General features: G+C 38.0%; 1 protein-coding gene and 1 long non-coding RNA gene across 7 annotated transcripts in view; one reads left to right on the forward strand and one right to left on the reverse strand.

Annotated features, from left to right (window-relative positions):
• The first annotated feature begins 3,035 nt into the window (after nucleotides 1-3,035).
• On the forward strand, nucleotides 3,036-15,513 carry LOC131494949 (uncharacterized). The gene is made up of 2 exons (XR_009253671.1): nucleotides 3,036-11,606; nucleotides 14,213-15,513. It is a non-coding gene; the product is annotated as an uncharacterized LOC131494949 (long non-coding RNA).
• TTPA (alpha tocopherol transfer protein) overlaps nucleotides 11,698-22,602 on the reverse strand; it is a 59,946-nt gene continuing 49,041 nt past the window's right edge. For 5 of the 6 annotated variants that reach the window (XM_058699688.1, XM_058699689.1, XM_058699693.1 and 2 more), the window contains 3 exons: nucleotides 17,865-18,058; nucleotides 16,238-16,348; nucleotides 11,698-13,865 (listed from right to left, as the gene is read on the reverse strand). In XM_058699688.1, coding sequence (XP_058555671.1) covers nucleotides 13,692-13,865; nucleotides 16,238-16,348; nucleotides 17,865-18,058 — 479 coding nt within the window. In that variant the 3' untranslated portion in view covers nucleotides 11,698-13,691. The remainder of the gene's footprint in view (nucleotides 13,866-16,237; nucleotides 16,349-17,864; nucleotides 18,059-22,602) is intronic. The other variant, XM_058699694.1, reaches the window with a different exon arrangement.

A 22,602-nucleotide genomic window follows, 5' to 3' on the forward strand; every position in this document is an offset into this window, starting at 1 on the left:
GGAAACAAAGAGTGAAGAAGCCTTCAGCAAACACACAATAAATCTCTGCTTCTAGGCATTTGCCAGATTTTTAATTAGCAAAAGATGGGAACCAAGTTTAAAATCTGCCAAAGGCTGAACTTCAAAGTCTGAGAAAAAATATGCAAGACACCAATCGAAAGTTGAAGAAGACCAATTTTAAAGAATGGGAATGAACCAGAGATGGACTGAATCTTACTAAATCTGCAACCCAGCATAAGACCTGATTGGGTTGTCACTCTATCTGATAAAAGAAGAATCTTTGCTAGTGGAAGATACTATCTGGAGACTCTACAGTGTCTAGCATATAATAAAATATTTCTAAAAACATGAAGAAGCAGAAATAAATAATAGTAATCTAAAAAGAAAAGTAAAATCAAGAACCCATAGATGATCCTGATACTGCAATTAGAACACAAGGCTTTAAACATACTTTAAACAAAATATGGTTAGTTTTAAATGAAGTAGAGAAAAATATGGGCAAAATGGATGAGAAGTTTTCAACAGAGAATTGGAATCTATAAAAAAGAATTTTGAATTCTATTTTGCCTAAAGAATAATGTCTCCTCATTTTGTATAACACTTTTAACTAGAAGACATTACATCATCAGAGGATCCCGTTTTACTAGTATGAGTGTTTCTAAGACTGTAAGCACTGTAAGTTACCTAACAAAAATAGCTAAACAAAATCCTCAGTAAGTTTAGTGCAGTATAATGCAAAGCAAAAATCAAAAGGGGGCACACATTGAATTTTTCTTCAAAATCAGGAAGACAGCAAAACAAAACTCACCACTGGAATGTCAGAGAATAAAACAAAGACCACCAGAGCTAACACAAAAACAAAACATAAACAAAACTGATACTTCGTCCTTCCCACTGTATTGGTATTTAGATGTGATAAGTAAAATCTCCCAAAATGACCTTTTCCCTCAGATCTGTTTGAGGACCACTTGAAATGATTAAATTTATCATTAATAACTTGTTTTTCTTAAATATTTATAATAATATCACATCTAACTGGGCCTATAATACATTTTTTCCCCACTTTCAAAAGGACAACCGTTTTGTTCCCTTCTAAATATAGATGTATTAGGTATGGATATTCCATTCTAATTTTACATCAATTATTTACCAAAAATAATGCATGTCTGAATTTCTCACGCCAGTTTTTACTTCAGGGTCAGGGCAGGTTCTCGCCACTGGCCAATTTTACACTCTTTATTTAAGTGTAAATATTTGACTCTATGTGCTTGTGGGCCACTTGTTAGAAGTACCACTGACTGTCACCAAAGCAGAGAGTCCTGGGTGCTGCTCATCTAAATGCTATGACATCTAGGTCTCCAATCATCAAATGCCTGCAGATCACTCATGGCTTATCTAGCAGCAGAAGGGTATCTTGCTGCACCTTAGAATTTGTCAAGCCTCTTCTGAACTACCCTGTTTTACCATTTACTTCCCTTCTCTGCTCTGTTTCATCCACCTTGACCTCCAGGATAGTAGTGGTGGTATAGAAAGGGATACTCCAGCACTAGTCCTTGGGTAGGACTGGGAAGTGGCAAAAAGCAGTCTCATTACAACTTTACTGTTCTCCCTCTTTGGTCTAAAAGAGTGTTTGAGATCTCAGATGGCTCATCTCTTCAAAGGGGAGAGCAATCCACTTAGTGAAGCCCCACTAAAGAAATCAACAGGCCACTAGAGGAAGAGGAGGAGAAAGTGGAGGAGGGGATAACTGAATAGAGCTAGCAGTATTATCAGTGGGACATACATCCAGAAGTTGAATCAAGTCACTCCTTCGGCATCTATTTAATTTTGGTGAAACCAGTAAGTTCAGTAAAACAGGACCTCTATCTCTGGGGGCTGGCAATGGCTTATTAATCACAAAAGAAAGGGCTCTTCCCAGGTAGGGCTCTACTTACTAAAAACAGGACCCGAAGACTTAGAACCACCAACCAGAGGAACAACTGTAGCCTTCTTTAGCTAAACCCAGTTCTAGCTTGTTCTTGGTTTATGGTTAAAGGGAAGCTGATAGGAGCAAACCTTGAGCTTTCTGTCATGACCCTACTGAGGAGATATAAACCATCCTAGAGCTTAGGAATATGACAGCAGTAGAGTGGCCGGAATTGGGCTACAGAGTCTCTGTCTCTTCCTATTAATGTGCACTGGAATGTTTGAAACCAAGTATTTCTTCGCTAAATTAAAGAAGAGGCATTTCTTTGCAAGTTCTTCACTCATGACATCATCTAGCTTGCCCAGAACCCAATGGGAACAAAAGGTTTAAGAGTGGTTGAAAAAGGGAAAACTGAATTGTAATTTGGAAACATATAATGTTTCACGCAAAATTAAAAAAAAAAGGTTTAAAATGAGCTAACCTCCCAGTTTTTAAAATTTAATTAAATTAATTAATTAATTAATTTATTTATTTATTTAAATTTAAATCCAAGTTAGTTAACATATAGTGTAATAATGATTTCAGGAATAGAATTTAGTGATTCATCACTGACATATAACACCCAGTGCTCATCCCAACAAGTGTCCTCCTTAATGCCCCTCGCCCATTTAGCCCACCGCCCCCACCCAACACCCTACCAGCAACCCTCAGTTTGTTCTAGTTTAAGAGTCACTTATGGTTTGTGTCCCTTTCTGTTTTTATATTATTTTGTTTCCCTTCTCTTATGTTCATCTGTTTTGTATCTTAATTCCACCTGTGAGTGAAATCGTATGATATTTATCTTTCTCTAATTTATTTCACTTAGCATAGCACACTCTGGTTCCATTAATGTTGTTGCAAATGGCAAGATTTCATTCTTTTTGATCACTGAATAATATTCCATGGTGTGTGTGTGTGTGTGTGTGTGTGTGTGTGTGTATATATATATATGTGTGTGTGTGTGTGTGTATATATATATGTGTGTGTGTGTGTGTGTGTGTGTGTGTATATATATATATATATATATATATATATATATACCACATTTTTTTTTTTTTTTTTTTTTTTTTTTTATACCACATCTTCTTTATCCACTCATCAGTCAATGGACATTTGGGCTCTTTCCATACTTGGCTATTATCAGTAGTGCTACTATAAAAATTGCGGTGCACGTGCCCCTTTGAATCAGCACTCCCGTATCCTTTGGATGAACACCTAATAGTGCAATTGCTGAGTCGCAGGGCAGTTCTATTTCTAATTTTTTGAAAAATCTCCATACTCTTCTCCAGAGTGGCTGCACCAGTTTGTATTCCCACCAGCAGTGCAAAAGGGTTTCTCTTTCTCCACATCTTTACCAACATCTGTTGTTGCCCTGAGTTGTTAATTTTAGCCATTCTGACAGGTGTGAGGTAGTATTTCATTGTGGTTTTGATTTCTCTGGTGATGAGTGATGTTGAGCATTTTCTTCATGTGTCTGTTAACCACCTGGATGTCTTCTTTGGAGAAGTGTCTATCCATGTCTTTTGTCCATTTCTTCACTGGATTATTTGTTTTTTTTGGGTGTTGAGTTTGATAAGTTCTTTATAGATTTTGGTTACTAATCCTTTATCTTATCTGTCATTTGTGAATATCTTCTCTCATTCCATCAGTTGCCTTTTAGTTTTGCCAATTGTTTCCTTTGCTAAACATGTAAAGTTCAATACAGAATTTTAAAAAAGGTTTAAAATGAGATACCCCCCCACCCCTAATTTTTTTAAAAAGCATAAGACTAGGGGCCCCTGGTTGTCTCAATCAGTGGAGCATGTGACTCTTGATCTTAGGGTTGTGAGTTCAAGCCCCACATTGGGTGTAGAGAATACTTAAAATCTTTATTAAGAAAAAATATAAGACTAGAATTAAAACTTCAAAAATAAGTTAAAGACTTGTCACCTATCACTATTTCCATACTTTATAGGAATCCCACCCTATTTCCATACTTTATAGGGAAGGTGGATTCTGGAAGAGATCTTTGGTTTTGCCAAGGGAGAAGGGTGATTATGGATTTAGAGAAACCCCAAAGGAGCCCTGAAATGAGACATAATGAGGGAAGAGAGGGAAAGACAGTAAGGGAAGGGAGATGAGTAGACGGGAAGGGAAGAGAGGAGAGGGAAGGGAGAGGACAACAAACAAAAGTGAAAGACCGTTGTTCTAAGGTACGTTGTGGTTTTGCTGGGTGAGCTGCAATTTTGCCTTTTTGCATTTCTAGGTGGAAGCTTTATTAGAAGTCTACATTATTCACTAATGTTTTATTGTCCGTATTGTGTGTCTGTGCCTGATGGGAAATTTATCTCACACAGCAACTGGTTGAGGGCAAAGTCAGCTGAAGGAAGCCCAGTTACATGTCTGTATCTACATAAAGCATTCATGTAGCAAAGGGCTGAGTAAAGCTGAAGTAAAAGTGGTTTCTCATAACCTTCCCCAGAAATCCTCTTATGATTCTACACAGCAGAGAATATTTGGGTGGCTTCTATCGAAGACAAAAACTGGACAAGCATGATGGTTTATTTTTATTTATTTTTTTAAGAGAGGGCACGAGAGAGAGACAGAGACAGAGACAGAGAGAATCCCAAGCAGACTCCATGCTCAGCACAGAGCCTGAGACAGGGCTTGATCCCATGACCCTGGGATCATGACCTCAGCTGAAATTAAGAGTCAGATGCTCATCAGACTGAGCCATGCAAGCACCCTGAGGTTTATTTTATTCTATTATAATTTAAACAATACCAGATCTGAATATCAGAGTGTCTCAATATTGGTTTTGCCTTAGACTTTCATGGGAAGGGGTGAACATGTGGCATTTTGGAGATTTACAGTAGGGGTTGATTTGCAAGCAGAAGTCTCAAGATACCTGAATAGGAAATGTTTTTCTCTATAGTTAGTAAGTTTCAAGGAGGCAAAGAGTTCTAATCTTAGCTAATCAATAATGAGACAAAAGATGGGAAACTGAAGGGTCTGTGTCTGGCCTTGTCAGCAGGTTTGGGCAAAAGAGAAAGGTCTGTGTTTGTTGGCTTTGTCAAACATAGACTGTCTGAAAACAATATTAAGGATTAGAGTAATTGGTGTGGAATTTTGGTGAAAGTTCATTGAAATAGTCAACAAAGTCAGCATTTCTTGTTGGCGCTGTTCTTGGAGAAAGCGCTGAACCATCCGTTGTGCTCTGACAGTGGTCTAGAACTGAGAAGGGTTCTAGAGACAAGTATTTAATCAGGGGATACATACAGGAATAAGCAGAAAGAATATTATTAGAAATTATATGAAGGAATAAAACCAAGACTTGAGATCAGTCTAGTGGATTCCAGAATATTAGTGTGGTAGAGTCCGTTGACAATGGGGTCAGCACTGCAGTGGCAATGGGGTGCATTTCTTCATTAGCAACTTGAACTATATTTATGATGTAGAAGTCAGAGAAATTTGGGGGAACACATATGCGGTAGTCACTTTCAAACAGCACATGTCTCGCCTATGGATGCGAAGATCAGACCAAGAGCCACTCAGTTGTGGAGCACTGTGTTTTGAGTCTTTTGAAATTCTTGGGCAAGAAGTTCAATGTTCTTTATCACATTATTTGTAGCGATGGCTATCTCCTGTAGTCGGACATGGAAGATGTGAGAGTTTTGACTCCCTTCTTGAGTAGCCCATAGTGGAGATGCTCTAGGCAAAAACGTGGCTCAAATGTGGTCAGATGCAAGAGCCAAGTCCTTGAGATCTCCTACCAAGCTCTCAGCTTCCCTTGCAAGGGTGTCATCAGGTCCAACAGAGAAAGGAAGACTATATTAACATTTTGATGTCAGCCTTCACATTTTCAGGAAACACAGTTACTGATAGACTGTTAAGATCAATGATAGTCATTGAAGAGGACAAAGAGGAATTTAAATACTTTAAGAAAGCGGTTAGACTACATATACGATAAGGACTGACAAGACTGGCTAGGTTATGAGCCTGTCCAGTATGCTAGGGTCTACTTCCATAAATGAAATAAGGTGTCTTTTGGAATAACCAAGGAAAATGGGGCAATTTTTTTTTTTTTTCCATAATGTCATCCTTTCTACCATATAGAAACTGAGAAAAAGGTATAGCTTTAAGGAGAATATCATATCCCGACTGGGACTTTTCCATATGTAAAACTTTTTTGCCCCACCCCCACCCCCACCATGGCAGCACCCATGGTGGAGTTGTTTGATTTTAGGTTGCATTTTCTTTGGGAAATGATGAATAGTTACAAGTACTGTCATTAGAGTTGGCAGAGTAAAAGATGTACAATTGACTCTTGAACAACACAGGAGAATGGGGTGCCAACCCCCTGCACAGTTGACAATCCACATGTAATTTGACCCTCCCAAAAACTTAGTTACTAATAGCCTACTGTTGACCAGAAGTCTTACCAATAACATAAACAATTGATTAATACTTATTTTGTGTGTTATATGTATTATAGACAGCGTATTTATAATAAAGTAAGCTAGAGAAAAGGAAATGTTGTTAAGAAAATTGTAAGGTAGAGGAGCACCAGGGTGGCTCTGTGGGTTAAGCGTCTGATTCTTGATTTTGGCTCAGGTCATGATCTCACCGTTCATAGAACAAGCCACATGTCAGGATTTGTGCTGACACAGTGGAGCCTGCTTGGGATTTTCTCTCTCTCCCCTCTCTCTGCCCCTCCCCTGCTCATGCATGCAATGTCTCTCTCTCAAAACAAATACTTAAAAAAAGAAAATTGCAAGGTACAGAAAATACATTTATAGCTCTGTACTGTAAAAAAATCTGCATATAAGTGGGCCCATGTTGTTCAAAGGTCAACTGTGTAGACAGAAACTGGAACCTAGAAAATTCTTGTCTGTGAAGTTGTCAGAGAAATAAATATGAGTTTTCTAAAAGTAGTCCAGATTGGATTTGGTTATTTGTTTAACTAATATAAAACATGGGAAGAATGTCCTCACATTGTGTGGGGACAACAGCTAAGCTGTTGATGGTGGTTTTAGGGTGGGAAGAAGAATTTAAGGAAAAATGAAGGAAAGGGTGAACAAAGGCAAAAAATTTAAGAAAGATGTTAAAGTTGAGTAATCAGTTTAGCAAAAGCCATCCCCAGGTTTTGGGGATCCTGAATGTAAGTTAAATAAGGAATAGGGAAGAAGGAATAGTAGGACAGCCAAAAAAGAAAAAGACATGGTTCAAGGAAGTTTTGATAGTAATGAGTAACAGAAAAATAGGAGGAGGATAAAAGAAAGGATACAAAGGGGAAATACGGAGAGGATTGAATATAACACCTGTAGATGATGTTCTTGCATGTTGGTTGGAAGCTGACCACTTTATGGTGTAATATAATTGTTCTTGAGAAAGCAGTCTACTTCATGTCATTATAAGGAAGGAAAATTTCTTTTTTTTCCTTCTCTTCTGCTAGTTCCCTGACTGGGGCCTTATAAAATTAGACTGACAAAAGATAGATTTACAAGAGAAAAACAACTTATGGAGTGTACATCGTGTGGGACAAAACTCAGTGAAGAGTAACTCAAAGCATTGTTTAGAACTTGGGCTTTATAGCATCTTAGCAAAGGAACAATAATTTTTTGGAGAAGTGACAAGGCAAAGCAAAAGGACTTCAAGTTTCTAGGGGTGGAAAATTGTGGGAAGGCAAATGAAATAGATGGAGAATTGGTGGAAGATATGAGCTAATAAAATGTATTATGTAGATTCCTTGGGACTGATAAGAGTCTCTAGTTGTCTCCAATGATTAACTTTTGTCCTTACTACAAATTTATGTCCTGCTTTTAGGTAAAGAGGGGAAAGGTAGGGAGCTTTTCTTCTATCTGCTTCTCACTTGCCTTCAGGTCCAAATAATCCTTGTGCGAAAGTGGCATATTCTGCCACCTACATCATCATCTGCTTCTGGGGCCTCTCAAAACACCTTCATTTCAAGGTTTCCTGTTAAGGTGGATTTCTGTTTGAAGTACAGCTTTTTTTTTTTTTTTTTTTTTTTTTAGTTGTGAAATGTGAACCCAAGGTTGTATTGTTTGTAATTTTGGAGCAGTTGTGGTTTTGAGGAGGATAGTGTGTTTTGGCTTAGGACCCCTAAAGTGTATCTACCCCTTTCATGTATACAAAAGGGAAGAGGTATGAGTAACTGGGGACTCCAAGAGTGAGCGAAGAGCATGGAGAGGATTTGAGGTTTTGAGATGCAGACATGGAACCCAGTTAAGGGGGTCAGAGACATCTCTTTAGTCATGATGTATAAGGAAGAGGCTACGGCAGAAAAGTTAGGGAGTCAGTTCTGGTGACAGCTAACTATTCTTAGAAACCCTCAGAGTTGTCTTTTGGTCTTGCGGAGAGGGAAACTGATAACGGTGTTAATTTTTTTTAGGAATAAAGCCTTTACTTCAGGGAGGATATCATGTGCTAGTACTTGAGAGCCACTCATTGTTTTATGTTTAGAGATGTTATGTCCCTTGTGGGCAAGAGCTTGGAGTAAATATTGGGCATTGACAACCATCATTAAGCAGAGAAGGTAATGAGGCTCGGACGCCCTCAGAGGAGGGACTGAACCTCCTCAAAAGAGGTTCGCCTGAGTCATGGATGGATGAGACTGAGCAGCAGGGAAGGAAGACGGAGTAGAGTGTGGGGCTGTGCCTGACCATTCCCCATCCCAGACCTTCACCTCACCCCAAGTGCAGGGTGTTCTGAGAAGAGGGGCGTGGTGCACAGCAAAGCTCCACTGTGGGTGACCTGCCACAACAGCTCTGTTGGACTGGAGAGGGAGCTCCTGATGACAGCCAAACTGCCACAGGGGTGGAACCTATTTATTCAACGCGGTTAATGAGTCTCTGGAACAACTGCACTGGGGCCAGCTGTAGTTTGTATGTCTGTGGGTGTAGAAGTAAAGGGAGTGAAGTTTAAAATCAGCTAAAAAAGTAAAGCCAATCACTTAAGATACTTAAAACATAGAAACGAATTGAAGTTTGAGGCAGAAATAAAGGTCAACAGGGTAGGACCTTATTGTAACACAGCTAACATTTAGGATGAGAGAGAGATAAAAAGTAGAGAGAGGAGGTCAAGTCTGAAAATCTGTAAGGAGGCTCCTATGGACAGCCCAGCTTCCCAGTAAACAGTATCCCATATAGCACAAGGCAGACCTTCATCCACCTGTGATTGTTCCCCTGAGGGCTGTCGCCCAGCCTTGCACCGAGAAATATCCCTCGGTAAGGTCTGCATCCTGTGAGTATTGACCGTCTGCTAGATGCTGCTTAGATACTATTAGACAAAGGTAAAGAAGACTGCATTTAGGGGCACCTGCCTGGGTGACTCGGTTAAGCGTCCGACTTCGGCTCAGGTCATGATCTCACGGTTTGTGAGTTCGAGCCCCGCGTCAGGCTCTATGCTGACAGCTCAGAGCCTGGAGCTTGCTTCTGATTCTGTGTCTCCCTCTCTCTCTGCCCCTCCCCTGCTCATGCTCTGTCTCTCTCTGTCTCAAAAATGAATAAAACATTAAAAAAAAATTCTTAAAAAAAAAGAAGAAGAAGACTGCATTTAAGAGCACTGTCGAGCAGGGAGACAGGCAGGTAGCTATAAATTCAGGGTCATAAGGATTGTTTTAGACATCCACGCAGAGGATCCACAAGCAGGAACAAAGAATTCTCGAGAGGGTGAGAGGTTTCACAGATATGACAGGTGAGCAGGACCTTGCAGATTGAGCACACAGAGAAAGTGGGAAAGAGCACGGAGCAGAGGAAACAGCAAGAGTGAAGGTTCAAAGTACAGAACACGCACATTTTACCTCCCTCCCTCCCTCCCCACCTCCCTTGCTATTGATACTGAGATGTCCTGTGTGGAGAGGGTGAGAGTTTCAAAGTGGTGAAAAGGATTCGAGCCTACAGTATAGGCGGGGTTCAGAGCAAGAATGGAAGAACAGGTTGGGACTGGTTGTAAGAGGCCTCGGGTGCCAATTAGCAGTTTCCCATACACCCAGCGCTGCTGTCTCAAAGTTCAGGTAATAAAATCTTGCAGAACGTAACTCTGGCAACAGCGGACGGGGAACGTCAGGTCAGGAATAATGAGAAACTGGTAGTCAAATGTGGGCTATTACAGTCGGTCTGATGAGAGGTGATTAACCTTAGAAGTGGGTCAGGGCCAGACATTTCCAAGGAGGATTGGTAGAGTCTGGTGACCTGTGGAACTGGGTCTGTGAGGAGCATGGTGATGTCGTGGAGGGTGTGGACTTTACAGCAAGGCCAGCCAAGTTCGGTCTGATGCTGGCATTTACTAGCTCTGTGATCCTGAGCCAGGGACAGACACTTTTAGAGTTCAGTTCTCTTCTGTAAAAATGGGCCTATTTTTTTTTTTTTTCCAGCAAAGATTGAATTGAATCTAATGTTTTGTCTGGCACAAAGTAAGTAATCCATACATTTGAGTGCCTTTCAGTGGGTGTTCAAGGCCTCCCATATTTTGTGTCACGTGCATCTTTCATTTTTTATATAATTTTTTAAATGTTTATTTATTTTTGAGAGAGAGAGAGAAACAGAGCACAAACGGGGGAGGAACACGGAGACAGAATCGGAAGCAGGCTCCAGGCTCTGAGCCGTCAGCCCAGACAGGCTCACTGTCCTGTTCCCATCCCCTCCCTCCAAAACAGGACTATTTACTGTTTCTCAGACATGGCCTATTCTTTGTCATCTCTAAGTCTTTGCTCATGCTATTTCTTTTCTTGGAATATCTTTCCTGTCTTCAGTTTTCATTGTTCTCTAGGGCAGTCAATTCTTAAAGCTCCAAATTGTACCTCATCTAAGAACACATCCTCAGTTACCCCACGTAGAAATGATCCTTGCTGCCAAAGCATTCTCTTGGAACCCTTCTAATAACGCTTACACTATTCTGCAGTTCACCTGCTTTGGAGATATATTTTCTCTCTTCTAGGTAGCATCTAGTTAAGTTTTCTGTTCACTATAATACTAAGTCCGTGTACAGTGTTACCAGAAGTAGATAGTTAATGGATGAATGTGGTCAACTCGGATAGAGACGGGAGTGGTCAAGTGAATAGTAGGTGTGGGGGCAGGAGGAGGATGGTGTGTGCTTGCTAACCAGAAAGTCAGTGGAGACGTACGGCTGCCAATCCTAATTTTATTACCATCATTTCTAGTTCTTCCTTTGTAACTCCTACTTCCTCCACAGCCTCTGAGAGTGGCAAAATTCAACAAACGTGTAAGGCCAGTAAGGAGGGTTTCAGACAACATCGTGCTACTAGTGTGCTGAGTTTTGGGCTGGTTTGTATGTTTGACCTGTTCCGTGAGCTCTAGGCTTCATTCAGGTGAGTGGCAAAGAGAATATGTGCTCTATGACTTCAGTGTTCTTTCCGTGAGAAAAATACATAGTTTGACAAATAAAGTCATGATCCAGGCTAACAGCAGCTTCGGTTTCAAAATTAAATTATCTGATTAAGTAGCACACTCTTTTTTCACTTAGAAGTTTTAACGTCTTTAAGTCTGCATGGCTTAGTTTCATGAAATTGGCTTGCGGTCCCTTTAAGCACAGCCAAAGGCATTAGAGAAAGATGATGCTGAGCTAAGCAGCCTGGAAAACCAGCCTGCAATGAAAACTTACAAAGGAAAACTAGCCTTTGGGTACTGGACAACCAGATTTGGTAAGTTTTTCCTAAGCTTACCTGTAAGGAAAAGTAATTTTTGAAAATGAATGCCTAATATTTATATTTAAAAATGAGAAAGAAACAGCGATAGCTTATGTAAAAGATCTTTATTATTTTTGAACAATATTAACACAGATTATTGTGCAGCTCAGTAACATAATGAGCACATGTTAGAGTTAACCTTGTAAAAGGCACTGCTGGTGCAATTACAGTAAAGTAATATACAGTAACTTAGTAATATAGACAATTTGATAGTTATTTATCCTGCCACCTTATAAAATTGCCTGCTCATTTCGCCTTGTTCTTTTCATGTTCTTCAGTGAATTGCTGCATTTAAAAAAATATGTCACCGTACCATCATGAAATGCACTTCTACTGACATATTTTAATTCTGTTTACTGTTAATAACATCACCAGTGAATCACATTTAAACATTTTTAAATACTATCCTTTATTCACGTGCTAAAGTAATCATTCCTTCACAGAGTCATGAGTAAGTGTTTTAAGTATCCAAATGTAAATGAAGTGGAACTCGGATATAAACCTCCTTTATAGAAAAATAAAAGTTGGGTAAACCAGAGCTTTTTGTCGTTGTTATTGTTCATTGTTTTTCAATGATTTTATTCTGCTGTTATTTTTAATCATACAATTTTGTGAACTATATAATTTTGTAAGGAAGTCTTTATGATTTTTTTTTAGAAAACAGGCACAATCTAATTTTTTAATAAAAATTATAATGTAAAGTTAGCTTCCCAATGCTAAATCAAAATTTGTGTTCTAATGAACATTCACAGTTGCTCTCAATTTTTTCATAGACATATGTACAGAGAATTAAAATTATCAGCTCACCTGATTAGAATAATTTTCTTATAAAGAAAAATACCCTTCATATATCCTTTCACAAAGATACTATTGCATGATTAAAGTTGAACAAATGTGTAACAAATTTGCACTGTGTTTTTTTCTTTTCAAACTTAAAACAAAATTTAAAAATTATGAAACACTGTGTCATAAATTGAAAGCTATATTGACATTGTATCTTTCTTAATAAATGAAATATTCTATGACATAAGCTATAATATAAACAGCACATTTTAACTACCGATTTTTTAAAGTAAATATGAATTATAGAATTTGTCTAGAATATTCTGATATATATTAAAAGTTAAATTATTTCATACATAATCTGAAAAGTTCCAGGTGTAACTGACAGTGATTTTTAAAATGTAAACATTTCCTTTCCTTTGTGTAGTTGTGTTATTGTTCAATTAAAAAGAGTCCATGTATGACTACTAAGTATTATTCCATTTCTAAGTCTCTGTGTAGTCTTGATAAGATAACTAAAAACAGAAGTCAAAATTACGTTCTTGATTTGTTTGAAAATGCAGAAATAGTATTAAGAAGCCATCAGCTATACCTAAAATATTTCCTAAATTATTTTTGATTATCAATTTTGTCAACATGAGTAATTTCAGAGACCTCTAGATGCTACATACAATAGTTTATGGTAGCGAGACTCTTCGATCAAAATTTTCTATTGTGCAAATTATGCTGAAATAGAACCTCCCTGAGATAAACTGTCTTGCTGGCCCATAGAAATAACTCTGTAAAACTGTATTCAGATTTTAATCTGAATTATAATCTAATCTGACACCCACCCATGATGGATGTTGATAGATTTTTATCATCAGATGATTTGTACTAATACTTCTTTTTCATGGACTATTTGTAGTACACTTATTCCTAAACCAATGTAGTCAAATAACTTGGTTAAAAGGAAACTTTTCAGAAATATACAAAGGTGAACATGAATAGCTACTTTAAGAGATAACTTCAAGTACAAAAACCAGGAATCTCTTCTATGCTTTCAAGAAGTACTAACATTTAACTACCTGAAAGATAAAATGCATTGAAAAAGCAGTTTTCCAAATCCCCATGTTGCTCATGTCAGAAGAGTTTTACATTTTAGAAGATCAATCAGACAAGCATTAACTAGTTTAAAAAGATTATTTTTCTTTCATTCATGTAACCAGGTAGAATCTCACTCATGTATATTTAATATTCACATTAAATAACTTCTTCTCATTGATTGATCTGTGAAATGCTGCTGAGATAATTTTCAGACTTCATTATAAAATTTGTCCACTCCTGACAAATGTCCTCCATGGAGAATTCTGTACCACCGTATTCCAGAGGAAGAATGTCTGGGAAATGCTGAAGTAAGCTTTGTTTGTAATTGTTCCCATGCATATGAATCTGAAATAGCCAAAATGTTTGAGAAGATATGCCCCAGCCTCTCAGTTTACTAGATGCATTTCTAATGTAAAATCAATACCATAAAATAAGGCACTCTAATGACTTTCAAGATAGGAGAGCATGAATAGACACTATGCCCTTTATTTCTCTTCTTATGTAAGAATTTTACTTAAGTTTGTATTGTGTTGCTTATGAGTCTAATCATCTTACTGTTTTTTATACATGTTTGTATTCTGATAACTATGTAACATTTATAAAAAGATCTTCTATCCTCTTTCAAAAATAGATTTTTAGGGGCACCTGGGTGGCTCAGTCGGTTAAGCATGTGACTTTTGATTTCGGCCCAGGTCATGATCTCACCATTCGTGAAATCCATGCTGTCAACAGAGAGCCTGCCGGGGATTCTCTCTCTTCCTCTCTCTTTGCCCCTCCATCCCCCCACCCCTTGAGTAAATAAACTTTAAAAAATAGATTTTTCTAAACTCTAAATAAAATTATTTTATACATTCTGTTCCCTAATGTACATGTGATTCAAAACATCTAACATCTTGAGACTCTTCTATAGATGATAAAAAAATGTGCTACTTGGTATTGGTTCATATGAAATAAAAGCATATATCTGCACACACAGCTCTGTATGTGGGGAGTAATTTATGTGGTACAATTAATGGCTATTAAATTGGCTATTAAAGAATTAAGAGACAATTATGGTGGAGAACCTTAAATTTTCAAATACTTTAAACTATAAAAATTGATCATATAATGCCATGAAGTTAAAATAAAGACTTAGAACCTTTAGCACATGTTGCTAGAAACAAATAAGTACCCTTTTTCCATCTGCTAGGGTAAAATGTTCATCTGTGCATTAGAAGAATAAAACAAGTTCCTCAGGAACCTCAGAGCCCCAATTCTTGGCTTCTTCTGAAATGTTTAAAATATCATCAGCTCATTGAAAAGAAAATCTCCTATCTCCTCCGGAAGGGCCAAATAAGAACATTCATAGGGTATTGGCAAAAGGTTGAATGGGAGGAGAAGGGCTGGACTGGGTCCCCACTTCTCTAATTGTGGCAAGTCCATTTCATGTCAATTAACTTTCACCGAAATGCTTCACCTCCTTCTCAATTTTTTATTTTTCTTTCTTTTTTGCTCATATTCTCCTATTTGTTAGGTTGAGTGTATTGTTATTTTTGCTTTTATTTGTCCAGAATATACCCCAAAATAGAAATACTTATTTTTAGACATTTTAGAGTTAAACAGAAGGCGGTCAGCCATTATGAAGCTACGCTGAAGAGAGACAATAATCAACACCCCAAAACTGACTTTTCTAAAAATACTAGAATGAAAAGTGGCCATCTTCATAGGTGTGGTTCTTCTTGAAGACAGATAGAAATTCCTACTGAATAACCTCTACAAATTATCCTTTACAGATTAATGTAGAAGAGTGGTTGCCATTCTTGGGAACTCAGATTTTATTTTTGATACTTGAAAAACTCCTAAAAGACATTAGATAGTCACCTCAGATAAGCCTCCACAGGATAGGTCAAAAAAGAAGACAAAAACAAGAACAATCAAATCGTTTTGCTTTAACTAACATGACATTAAGTCACATACCTTGGGTACTGTGATTTTCAGTCATGCATGTCTAATTTAAATACATTTATTTTTTATTTGCACAGATAACACATTCATATGGCTAGAAATCAAAACAAGATCAAAGATACACAGTGAGATGCCCTGGTCCCTACTCACACCTCATCCGCCTCTGCTACCATTTAGGTAACAATTTAGGTTGCTTTCTTGTATATCCTTTTAATGCAGCTGTAACCAGAGATTCTGATTTCTCCCCTTTTTATACAGAAGGTAGCATACTATAAAAGCTATCCTTTGTTTGCTTATTTCACTTTACAATACATCCTGCAAATTATATCATATTCTATTGAGTTGATGTGTCTGTTTATATAACCAGTTCCCCGATGATGAACATTTGGTGGTTTCCAATCTTTTGTTGCAGTGAATCCTCTCGTACATGTAATTTTGTTAATGTGTTGGTATATCTGTGGGATAAAATCCCAGAAGTGCAAGGACTGTGATTTTGGTAACTATGACCACACTGCCCTCTGGAGGGAATATGCCGTTTTGCACTGCCACTGGCAATGAACGAGAGGCCCAATTTCTCCAATCTCACTAACTTGGTTTTTCAAAATTAAAAAGGAATTTTAATTTATAAAAGCAGTTGGTTTGTTAGACAAATACTTACAACACTGGGTTAATTGTGAGGAGGGGAGGGGAGATAATAATGCAATCCTTAAACAAAAAAAGGATTGGAATGTCTGCTACAGAAGAATAGTGACTTGAATATGTTTTTTACTCACCCGTTCCTTAATTTTTTCAGTCAGGAATGGTTTAATCATGGAAAAGACAGCATGAAAAATTATTGGCTCATTTATCAAATGGATACCACGAACTTTTAATGGAAAGGAATCCTTTTGAAAATAAAAAAATGTTAATAACAAAGCGTAAATTAACATATATTCCTATCGAGCAGTCCATTCTTTGAACACTTGCTATACCTAGTGCATGCAGGACCTAAAGTGGGATTTTATTTTCAGAATTATGTATTGTGTCAATACAATAGCCTCCTTTCCAGTTCACAGTCGCTAGAGTAAGGAAAATCTCTAAAAAAGATTGCACCTTACAGCTTAGACAAAGTATGTTAAGACCCATCTACATCTTTTGTAAGTAAGACACAGAAAATATCTTCCCTAATCATGTATACATGTTCTTTCAAGGAACCAATCAGTCATTTGGATATTTATAGTTAACCATCTTCTCCTAATTTTTATTTTGAGAAAATAATTAAAACTTCATAGAAGTTGAAAGGATAAACACACACTTTTAAACCTTTAACCCAGGTTAAGTCTTTCACATCAAAGTAACATAGGTTTATTTGGAAAGTTAAGGATAAATAAAAAACACTTCATCAATAGTTTTCCTACCCAAAATGTGTTGTTAATGTACTGATTTGTCTCCCCAAGTTTCTGTCATAAAAAAAATTTTTTTTCCTATGCATAGCTTTTAGAGATGTGTTATCAATTTGGAGCTTTTCCTTCCAGATTCTTCCTGTGAATAATTTTATTTTAAACATAATTGCCAATATGGTCTCTAAATAATTTGCACCCTGTTTTGTTTTATTGGCACAATACGATTTTTTTTTTACACATCATGAGTTTTAATATCATTGCAATAATCTATTAAATGGATGTACCATAATTTAAGTAACCATTTTCCTGTTACTGCACTAATAAGCTGTTTCTAATTTTCATCTATAAAAATTGATGCCAAAGCAACTGTCTTCATTTACATAAGGCAATAAGCACAACTCTTACATTCAGATGACCTGACCTGGAATTCTTGCTTCTCTACTGACAAAATGTGTGTGCTTGGGCATTGTGACCTCTCCGATACAGTTAATTAATCTGCAAAATGGGAAAATAATAGCCATAGGCTCATTTGGCCATTAAATGGTAATGCACTTGAGACACTTAACAAAGTACCTGGCACATAGTATATACAAAGTCTTTACCGTATTTAAGATTATTCCTTGGCTAGGTCCCCGTAAGTAGTATTAGATGATGGCCATCTTAAAAATCTTTTAATTTCTGAAAGAACTGCATCAATTTATACCTTCCAAGAATGTTACATCCCATTGTACCATTGCTATAAATATTGTTTTGAGTCAATCTTTTAATTTAGGAAGAAAAATTTAATAACAAAAAGAGAAAATTACCACATTGTTGTTTAAATGTATAAATTCTGTGGTTACTAATTTTGAACGTATTTTTGGTTTCTTGCAACGTTCTTTGTTTCATGAATTAATCACGCTTTCCTTCCTCTTAGCGTCATTGAATTATGTGTATCATTTAAAAATTTTTATTTAATTTTCTGATAAATGCACCATCCCTTACAAATTTATCCCAAAGAGTTAAAATATACACTTACTGTAAGAACAGCAGCAATCTTCTTGGCTACCGATGGGGTAATTTGAAAAGCGTGAGAAAACTGCCAGCCTTCTAGATCAAAGACAGCTTTGATACCATTCCGTTGGGTTTCTACCTCCTCTACAATAAGCTCGGATGTGATTAGACTTACACGGAAAACATCATAAGCTGTGAAAACTTTTGGGTCCCATTGTGCTAAAAAAGAAAATTTTTAAATAGTATATCTCAGCATAGTGTAAAAACTCAGGAAGATTTACAAAGGGAAACCAATTATTTCAAGACTTAAAAGATCAGTAGAAATAAAAACATGTACAATGATCATGGATTGAATAATAGATCAAATAGATCTAAAAACATGTTCCTGCTTCTCCCTCCACCCTCAGATCCCTAGCAAAGAACAGATTTTAAAAGCATGGGGGAAAAGAGAATGCATGCAGGCTAGATTTGACTGCCAGATGAAACTACGCCCACCACATGCAGGAGACGGCTGTGGCTGAAGATGAGAATGCCCCCAGGTATGCTCCAAGCTCAGAGGTATTGGAAATGAGAAAAGCTTTAGGGTGATAAAGCCTTATAAGGAGTAACTAGGGCCCTGTAGTAACCAAAGAGGTTGCTAAGGGAAATGTGTGAACAGCAGATTGGCAGGCTGATGTCTCAGACACTCCTCAGTAGCAACAGCACATAGCCGTCATGTCTGAACAGGCCAGAACAGTAAGTGTGGGCTTTGGAAAAGAGACAGGGAAGCACTCCAGTAGCTGCCCACACCCAGGGGAAACAACTAGAAGGCTAACTGACATTCTAGTCTTCTCCCCTCCCCTACCATCCCTGGGCAGGCCAGGGCAAGGAGAAATGACAGTAACAGACAGGGAAACAGGTGATCTTAAAAGAAGACACGCAGTCATTCAGTATTATAAGAATTTTTAAAAATTGGGGCGCCTGGGTGGCTCAGTCAGTTAAGCGGCTAACTTCGGCTCAGGTCATGATCTCACGGTCCATGGGTTCGAGCCCCACGTCGGGCTCTGTGCTGACAGCTCAGAGCCTGGAGCCTGTTTCAGATTCTGTGTCTCCCTCTCTCTGACCCTCCCCCGTTCAGGCTCTGTCTCTCTCTGTCTCAAAAATAAATAAATGTTAAAAAAAATATATATATATACACATTCAAGGAAGAAGGAAGTTACACTCAATAGATAAAGGCACTAAAACGCAAGAAAACAGTTAATAAAGCAAGAGACATTAAAAAGAAGCAAAGTAGTTTGTGAGGGGAAAAAAAGAATAATGCAGGCTATTATAAGAACATGTTGTTACTTAAGTTTATTTATTTATTTTGAGAGAGAGAGAGAGAGCACAAGCAAGGAAGATGCAGAGAGAGAAGGAGAGAGAGAGAATCCCAAGCAGGCTCTGCACTGTCAGTGCAGAGCCAGATGTGTGGCTCAAACCCAGAAACCGTGAGGTTGTGACCTGAGCCAACACCAAGAGTCAGATGCTTAACCGATTGGGCCACCCAGGCGCCCCAGGACAGAATATTATCTGAAAGAATCAGCTGAGATCTTGGAAATAAAAAGATGGCAATTCAAGCAAATCTCAGCTGAAGGGACAAATGGCAGAAAAGACAAAGCCAACGAGTGGATAATGGTTTGGAATACCAAGCTGAGGAATTCTCTGAAAAGAGCCAAGAATTGATATGTATGTATCAAAAGATTCATGCAGCTGGCAACAGGCAGCTAGCATAAGTTTCAACATCCAACTAATTAGAGTTCTGGAAGGTAATAATGCAGCGAATGCGGAATAGAGGAAAGGGGAGTAACAGTAGAGAAAAATGTTCCAACGCTGAAAAAGATGCAAGTCTTCATATTGAAGGTTCCATGGAGTGTCTAACAAAACAAATTAAAAAGAGGGGGGGAAGATTCATGAGTAAGTAATGGCAAAGTTTCAAAGCACCAGTTTCTGGCTTGGACAGCTGGGTAGAATGGTGGTACCATTTACTGAGATAGAAAACAGTGGAAGAGAAATGTTTGGGGAGGAAAAGATCATATGTACTTTTGGACATGTAAAAATGGTGACTGAGAGACATCTAATTGCATACAGATGGAACAAGGAGCTGGTTGTATGGGTCCCTGGGGACAGGAGATATGGGGGTGAGACAACACAATAGGGATTGTCTTAGGTCTATGCAGAAAGTAGCATCAGAACACGAGGTTGAAGCCAATACCCTAAGGAATTTCAGAATTTAAAGGGTCTTTTGGATGGCTGACCCTTAACAGATTTAAATACTGATGGGGAATGTCTACTAGCAAAGAAAAATTCAAAGATATATGGAGAAGAGACCATCAGAAGTATTCCCAGGTAGGCACAATAGGATTGCCCCTTGCCTTTTTAGAGCCTCAGCTGCCTGGTAAGAATTTGAATAATCAATTCATGGATAACCCAGCTCAAATATAATATACTACTTCAGACATTGGCAGAAAGCTACCATGGTGAAAACCAGGAGCAGAATGATTGAAAGTCTGCAGTTAAGAAAATAGTAGCTGACCTAAATTTCTGAGCTCACCAACATAGTTGTCTAGACCTGTGCTGTCCAATATGGTAGCCATTAGCCATGTGTGGCTATTTAACCCTAAATTAATTACAATTGGGTAAAATTAAAAACTCAGTTTCTTAGTTGCAAAAGCCACATTCAAGTGCTCAATAGTCACATGTGGCTAGTGGCTATTGCAGAACAATTTCATCATTATAGAAAATTCCACTGGATAGCACTGGTCTAGGCTCGAAGCTTCTTTGAGGCAAAAGAAAAACATGCCTTAGATTTCTAATTCCTTTTTCAGCCTCTATCTAACATTTATCGAGTGCTTCTTATATGTCAGGTAACGTGCTAATTATATTTCGTATATATTATGAGATTTAACCCTCACAGCAACCCTGTGAGATGGGTTTTTACTATGCCCGTTTGACAGATGAGAAAATGGGATTACAGGTACGACTTCCCATGTAGCTAGAAAGTAGCAGAGCTGGAGTTCCAACCTGGTCAATGTGCTATAGAACTTGTATTCCTAAGAACTACACCACAGTCAAAGTTAATGGTCACTGCTAATTGTATTTTTGCTGCTGCGGTATAGTAGTGGGTCCCAAAAGCATAAGATGATATGCTCTGGCTTGTGGGTTAATAATGGCAAAAACTGAGTTTCACCTTGTATTGCCCTGACAGGATGGTGAAAATGCTCTGTACATTTTGTCACTGCGTTTACTGCAGACATGATACCTAGGCAAAGGGGGTGATGCTAATGTCCCAAACCCTCTACCGCAGATTTCCTTTAGTTCCTCCCATTAATTCAGTTAAGTTGAGGAAATTCATAAATCTTTATTCTGTCCTTTCATTTTACTCCTAAACCTCTCCTGATTCTCCTTTTCACCCTAGAATAACGTCTTATTCTACACAACACACAGGAAATTTGCTACATGCCTTGCTTCCCTGACCATCACTGACCTACATGTTTTCTTGACTTTAAAATCTCTTTTAGTTAAACAGTATACTTAACTATTAATGTACTACAAGAAACCTCCCTAAGCAATAGAAGACTATTGATTCACTGTTAAGGTATATATGTATGTATGTATTTATAAAGGCTTTATTTTTAATTTTTTTTAAGTTTATTCATTTTGAGAGCAAGAGAAAGAGAGGGTGTGTGTGTTTGAGCAGGGGAGGGGCAGAGAGAGAGAGAGAGGGAGAGAAAGAATCTCAAGCAGGTTCTAAGCCGTCAGTGCAAAATCAGGACTCAACTGACTGAGCCACCCAGGCGCCCCTAAAGATTTTATTTTTAAGTAATCTCTGCACCCAGTGTGGGGCTCAAACTTACAACCCCGAGACCAAGAGTCACTGGCTCCACTGACTGAGCCAGCCGGGTGCCCCCAGTGTTAAGGTACTTATGATCAAAGTAGTACATTTGCTTTTTACTTTCAAGGTGTCATTTGTACTTCTTAACTTGCCCCCAGGTACTTTATGAACAAACCCAAAAAACAAAAAAAATACAAAAACCAAAAACCAAAAAACAAACTCCAGCCAGGCAGTACAGTCAGGACACTTGCAGAAAGAATCCCCTGCAGGTTTCAGTTTTATATTCCTGGGACCTCCAACTAGCATTGCAGATAAATTATAAGACTCCCTGTTAAAACTGGAATTCAGATGATCAGGATGTAATTTTTAACGTAAGTGTGCCCCATGCATACTAAAAACTTATTTGTTGTGTTTATCTGAAATTCAAATGCGAACTGGACACACCATATTTTCATAAAATGTATGTTTACTTGCTATACAAAACAAGGATACTATCTTAACTCTGGCAACGCTACCCCTAAATAACTTGGGGAACTTCCTTCATCTTCCTAGAACACTGGCGGGGCAACAAGAAGACAGGACAGACATTGTGATGTCTGCCTTATAGACAACAGCTTCACGATTGACCCAGGTGTACTCAATACGTAAGCTGGAGCGAAAACCGGAATCCTTCTACCCCATCTTCTGATACCCTAAAGAATTGAATGCAGTGTCTTCTTGCAAGATCATAAACAGTTGAGTTACAGGTAACAGTTGAGTTACCTATAATCAGGCAGAAAAAGCAAATCTGTAGATATTTTAAAGTTCCCTAGAATATTTTCAGATGCAAAAGTTTTTGTAAGATTATAATTAATGAGATCCTCCTCATGAAATATTCGTTATCTTTGTCCTTCCCACTGGGCCAAGGGAGGAT

This window comes from Neofelis nebulosa, chromosome 14 (assembly GCF_028018385.1).
Source record: "Neofelis nebulosa isolate mNeoNeb1 chromosome 14, mNeoNeb1.pri, whole genome shotgun sequence".
Lineage (NCBI taxonomy): Eukaryota > Metazoa > Chordata > Mammalia > Carnivora > Felidae > Neofelis > Neofelis nebulosa.